Genomic DNA, 6,338 nt, shown 5'->3' with positions numbered 1-6,338 from the left:
CAAAAATGAGAAAGTGCAAGCACTTGCGTCTCCAATCTTCAATCTGCATTTTTATAATTTTCTCGACATCAATCGACTGATGTAGGGATCAATCAACTGATAGACTTCAACGGCTCTGTAGATAGCATTTAATTCTCTAGTTGTCCGCCCAACGTTCATCTGGTAGTCGACTGATACATCCACCAGTCGACTGGTCAAAGACCTTCACTCAACTGAAGTCTTTGTATGCTTCTGATCAAGGCACTAGTCGACTGATGGCAGTGTCAGTCGACTGGTGAAGTTGAAAATCTCTTTTCAACTTCTTTCTTCATCCCTTAACCTTAATTTAAGCCTTCAAACATCTTCCACAAGCCTCGTGTCCATCCTTGCACTTGCTTGAGATGTTTCTCTTAGCTTCGTCGTACTAAGTCTCCCTTTGCCAAGAGGCCGCGCCTCCGGGACTTCACCATTTGCCAATTCTTTATTCCTGGACTTTCCTGTGAACTCAATTTATATAAGTTAGATCACCAACATTGTCTAACTTAAACTCATTTTAGCCAAACATTAAAATCCAATTACGCTTGGGGCAAGACTGCACCAACAGAAATGATGGGTAGTCAATATGAGGATGACCTACTTTATGATGGGAAGAATAATACGTAATGGAGCAGGGCATCGAGAGTTAAGCCTGTATGAATCGAGTTCGAGCCGAGTCCGAGTAGGGGCGGTGCAACCGAGCTGACTTAGAGGAGTCGATCTACATGAGGAGTCGGTCTGCACGAGGAGTCGGTTCGGGACTAGGAGTCATTCTGCATAAGGAGTCAGCTCGGGACTAGGAGTCGGTCTGCCGATCGGTCATGAGAGGTCGAGTACTAAGACGTGTCGGCTCTGCGCTTCCGAGTCAAGCCGAGTTCGATAATGAAGGGGACTCGGGGATTGGAGTTGTGGACCGAGGACGGACTCGACCGCTAAGGACCGACTCGAGAGTCAGGTCCAGTAGGATGCCGAGTCTTAGGTCTCACATTCAGTCTGTCCCCTTGCCTAACACGTCATACCCCGATTCGATTCCCTGGGGTCTGTTCTTAACGACCATAACAATTTTAATATCGATAAAAGTTTAAAATTAAACTACTTTGGGATATGATGGCTTGATTAAGTACGTAGGTAATTTAATATAAAAGACTTAATAGATCAAGTGGATTAAATATTGGACAAACGGAAGTTTTAGCATATCAAGTAGACATTAGACAGTAAATTCATATCAGTCGACGGGATCAAATATCTGGTAGGATGAATTTGATGGGTCAGTAAGAACTAGACATTGAGTCAAAGAAAAATCTGTTAGATTAGGGATCAGATACTAAGGAGAGGAAATCCCAAATAGATTACGTAGATTAAATGTTTGAAAAAAAAAAGATAAGGAAGGTAAACTTTTTGAGTAGAAAGGTCCTTCTAAAAAGAAGGACAATGAGGATGTGAGAGGACAAAACTTAGGCGACAATCCTGTTAAAAGTCCTACTTGGATCTTGAAGTCAAGATTAGGCGATTATTTAATTATCTTAATTAGATCATGCATACATTATATATTATTGTTATTATGTGCTAATTATTATTATTGTTATCTTTGGAACATGGTTGAGTTGATTAATATGGGACAGACTTGTTGAAGTGGATAATGATCGAATCTCGACGAAGTCAAGACAATGTCCTCCCTCATAGTGGCCAATTGTAACTTTTCGATTTACTTCCTCACATATGGTTATAAATACCCTCCTTGTAGTGATCAATTATAACTTTTAAATTTACATCCTCACAAATAATTATGGGATGAGACCATTGTACGACGATTACATCTTTTTACTGCAATGGTAAAATGACAAGAAGCCTTTTCTAAAGTAATTTCTCATGTGTGATAAATATTAAAATTAAGATAAAATTAAAAAATGATTATCCTATTTTTAAAAATATTAAAAGAGGGTCCAAAAATATTTTTATTTGAGCGTTTTTATAACAACTTTAACTAAAGTCACCCTAATATATTTAAAATTATTAAGTGATTATAGTTAAAATTCTCTAATATCAATTAAAACAATTCTAATTTAATTAAAATTCGTTTAATTTAATCAAAAATAATTTTAATTATATTGAATAAAAATATCAAACTAATTGATTTTAATAGTTTTAATTTAATTGAATCAAAAACTAATTGACAATGGTGGGTCCCAAAGCGAGAAAAAACGGAAAACAGAACCAAAAAAAAAAAAGACAATTGGCCAAGAGAAGCGGCGGGAAGGGAGAACAAGTCAACCACTTGCCGGTCAATACGCGGACGATTATAATGTAAGGGGAGGGTGTTTGGGCGACACGTGTCCATCTCCCTCGGGGAGATGGGGAGTCAGCCGCGTCGATGACGCTTCGTAGGACGACGCCACGGCCCCCGCCATGGCAGGGAAGGACGGCCACACGAACGAGGGCTTGAAGTGCGGGACCGCAGGCGGCGCAACTGCGCGGGAGACGATCTGCACCGTCACGTCCGTCTTCGGCCGCTCCGACGGAATCGGGTGGCTGCAGGCCAGGGCGAGGAGGAGCAGCCGGCGAGCATCCTCGGGGTCGTAGTCCTCCCCCAGGCGGCCGTCAACGGCCTCCAGGATGCGTCCTTCGCGGAAGAGCCTCCACACCCAGTCGCAAAGGAACAGGAAGCCGTCGATGTCGCAGCGGGGGCGGCGGCCGCAGACGACCTCGAGCACCACGGCGCCGAAGCCGAAAATGTCGGACTCCCGGGTGGCCTTGCCGGTGAGAAAGCACTCCGGAGCTATGTAGCCCATGGTGCCGGGGACGCCGCCCATCTCCAGCTCAGCGTAGGAAGTCTTGTCGGACTCGAGGACACGCGCGAGGCCGAAGTCACCGAGGCGCGCGTTGAAGTTGGCGTCGAGCATGATGTTGGAGGCCTTCAGGTCGCGGTGCACCACCCTCTGATCGTACTCGTCGTGCAGGTAGTGGAGGGCAGAGGCGACGCCGGCGATCACGTTGTATCGCCGCTCCCAGCTCAGAGTCTTCGTCGGATTGCTGTTGGACCCGTCGAACAGGTGCTGATCAAGGCTGCCATTAGGCATGTACTCGTAGATTAGCAGCAACATACTGTTGGTGTGACACCATCCTGCGATCCAACAACAACGTCGATAGGTACCAAAGCCAAGGATTATTGCAAGATAATTTTCATGCAACCAAACGATTGAATCGCGTAAGAAATATAGTGAAAACTGGAGGAACAGAGCAGGACGATGAGACAGGGCAGGCAAGAAGTACTGACCAACAAGGGGGACGAGATGCTTGTGGCGAAGGCGGTTGATGATGGTGAGTTCCTTGAGGAAGTCATCGGGAGCGCTGGTGCCGCCCCGGGAGAATCGCTTGACAGCCACCTGCTTGTTCTCCCCAGGCAACACGCCCCGGTACACCTCGCCGAAGCCCCCTTTCCCCAGCTTCATCTTCTCGTCGAAATTGTTGGTCGCTTTGTCGAGGTTCTTGAACTCGAACTCCCTCGGCATCCCCGGTAGGCTCTTCAGAGCCCCCAATACCAGCGCGCTGCTGCCACTGGCAGCAGCATCACTCGCCGTCCTCTTCCTCGTCTTCAGCCACACACAAAGCCCCGCCACAAGCGCCATCAGGAACAGTAAAACTCCCCCAACGATCGCGCCAATCTTCCACGGCGGCATGCCTTTTTCGCTGACAGTTATCATCTCGACGAACAGATTCCACGACAGCACGCAGTTGAGCTCGTATTTCGTCCCCGTCGAAGCGGCAAACCCAAAGTAGAATCCCTGCTCCAGGTAATCGCGGAGATCGAGTGGCGCTTTGAGCACGGCGGAGGCCGGCTTTGGATAGCCCATGGTCTCCATGTAAACGTGCAACTGGCGCGTCACACCGTCGTAATCGATCCAAACAGTGTAGCCAGCGTTGACCACGGGAGCGATCGCAAACCTCAAATTCGTGACTGTCATCGTGGAGTTAATACCGTTGATGTCGAGGCCGATGTGGTTGTCGTTGGGGTCTCCCAAATCGGCTTGCCTGACGGTGTCGAACTCGACAGCCACGAAGTGGTTGTCGGGGTTCCCGTTGAGGGAGGCATTGGTGAGGCCGAGAAAGGCACCGTGGCTCCCTGGCGGCGCCGGGGCGAGGTCGGAGGAGAGGAGGAAAGCCAAGCCCTCGCCTGGGGTCCTGTTTCCAACACGGAAGACGTCTATGTTGAAGGAGGTGTTGAAGCACAGGACTTGCTTGGTGGTGGCGCCGGAGGAGGAAGAGGAGTCCACATGCCAAAGCGTGAAGCGCTTCTTATAGAAGACTCGACCGGATTTGTTGACAAGGGAGCTGGAGTCTTCGTTTGAGGTATCGGGGGTGAGCTGGAGGACGCCTGGGCTGTATCCGGCGTCGTTGAATGTCGAGAGATCGACACTGTTGGCGACAGGGTCGAAGTTAGGGAAGGTGTGGGCGAAGGTGTCGTCAGTGGTGGTGGCGATCTGAAATTGGGCGGTGAGGAGATGTAGGAGGAAGAGGAGGAGAAAGGAGGCGGCGGGGTGGTGGAGGAGAGGTGGAAGAGGGCGGCAGTTCATGTTCTGGGGATGGAGGTACCGGTGAAAGTGGGAGGACACAGAGCGGCGATTGTGGCTGATGACTTTTAGAGTTGTATATGAAATCAGATTCAACGCGTTCGGAAAGTACTCTGTGCATTCCGAAGTGCAATGATTTTCTAAAACTAATCGAGTATTGATCCGGCGGGTCTTCATTGACTCGACGTGATAAAGTAGGTCAAATATCAATCCAACTTGAAAAGTCAATGGTCAAATTTAGTGTGATTGACCCAATTATAATTTCATCTCTTACAATAATTTCATTCGATCTCAAAAAGCTCTCAGCCAGCTCAGCTTTACGACTATGCACTCACCTATTTTGGCCGCTCGGCCACATGTTCCATCACCTTGGCCATCCGATTCTGTAACGCCCCCCTCTTCCTTATACTAACATAGAGACGTTACGTACTTTAAACTTTCCTTAACTTTTACTTATTAAATAAAATAACTCAAATAATTTTTCTTTTTCTGTTTAACATGCGGAAGTAAAAGAAATAAATAATTTTTTAGACATAAAATAAATATTTATTTAATTTCTTGATCTTATTCCGCGGTTTCAGATCGACACCACACATCAAGCACTTTTCCAGCTGCCTCCTCTTTCCTAAAACTTTTCCTTTTATTTATCTGCAATATGAGGAATGCAAACTATAAGCAACGCTTAGTAAGTACATCATCTAACTCACAAAAACTATAGAAAACTTCGTAATAACTGATGCTATTATATGAAAGAAATGCTGGAAATGACATGGGAAAAACTTATATTATATATAAGTGAAAATAAATAAACATCCTTCTTTGGGCCCAGCGAGGTATCACTTAAATTTCTTGTGGGCCTTGTGCCCAGAATTCTTTGTGGGCCTTGTGCCCAGAATTCCTTTTCTTATGGGCCTTGTGCCCAGAATTCTTTGTGAGCCTTGTGCCCAGAATTCCTTTTCTTATGGGCCTTGTGCCCGTGGGCCTTGCGCCCGATACCCGCCTGTCTAAAGTAAAATACTTTTCTTATACTTCTTATATCATGCAATTTGGAAAGAAATAATTTACACATGCTTTAACATAAAATGATGTCATGAAAATAATACTTTATGCATGCTCTACATACTATGGACAGAATAAAGAAAACAACGGAGCAACTCATACTGCAGGTGAGAGATGTACTTACAATATCTTACTTCTTATACCATGCAATTCTACCATATGCTTTAACAAAATCATACATATGCTTTAACAAAATCATGTTTATGGAAAAACACCGAAAACAACGGAACTACTCATACTGCAGGTGAGAGATGCACTTACCTTATCTTGTCGACTCACTGGGTTTTAAATGCTAAGGGTTGNNNTATGGATTTGTGCTTGTGTGATGAATGATTAAATGTGTGTGTATGAATCCATGAGGGTAGGAATTGATTGTGAATTGAGGAATCATTAGGCCGTACACCGGGGCGCTTCGTGACAGGAAGAAAGCCTTGAACCGGGCGAGTTTCCGAGGGGTTTCTTAATTCATAGTTAGTTTCTATGAGGGATAGTTAGCGGTCATTCATTGTTGGGGAGAGGTCCGTAAAAAGATATCCTGTGACAGGGGATAGGGTTCTTTTAGCACTCCGGGGCGCCTGAGTGACACAGGAAAGCCTTAAACCGGGCTTCTAGAACCATCTCAAACCGACAATGATGACGTAAGAACACCAATGCTTTATTTCGAGGATACCTGACGAGGTTGAATTGGATATATTG

General features: G+C 45.8%; 1 protein-coding gene across 1 annotated transcript; it reads right to left on the bottom strand.

Moving 5' to 3' along the window:
* Positions 1-2,149: 2,149 nt before the first annotated feature.
* Positions 2,150-4,622, bottom strand: LOC141836136 (putative L-type lectin-domain containing receptor kinase S.5). The gene is made up of 2 exons (XM_074723553.1): positions 3,290-4,622; positions 2,150-3,136 (listed from the first exon to the last, which is right to left on the bottom strand). Exons 1-2 carry the CDS (start codon positions 4,584-4,586, stop codon positions 2,313-2,315), a joined length of 2,121 nt encoding a protein of 706 aa, XP_074579654.1. The 5' UTR covers positions 4,587-4,622; the 3' UTR covers positions 2,150-2,312.
* Positions 4,623-6,338: the final 1,716 nt, after the last annotated feature.

The sequence above is a fragment of the Curcuma longa genome, chromosome 10 (genome assembly GCF_044706935.1).
Source record: "Curcuma longa cultivar G26 ecotype Majalengka, Jawa Barat chromosome 10, ITB_CL_G26_1.1, whole genome shotgun sequence".
In the NCBI taxonomy this organism is placed as follows: Eukaryota; Viridiplantae; Streptophyta; class Magnoliopsida; order Zingiberales; family Zingiberaceae; genus Curcuma; species Curcuma longa.
The sequence above is the reverse complement of the archived record's forward strand: the minus strand, read 5'-3'. Positions and strand labels throughout refer to the sequence as shown.

Excerpts from the sequence above, each read along its gene's own strand:
- LOC141836136 (XM_074723553.1), bottom strand. The coding sequence starts at position 4,586 with ATGAACTGCCGCCCTCTTCCACCTCTCCTCCACCACCCCGCCGCCTCC. Across the intron at positions 3,137-3,289 it reads GCATCTCGTCCCCCTTGTTG|GATGGTGTCACACCAACAGT; the intron begins GTCAGTACTTCT and ends GTTGGATCGCAG.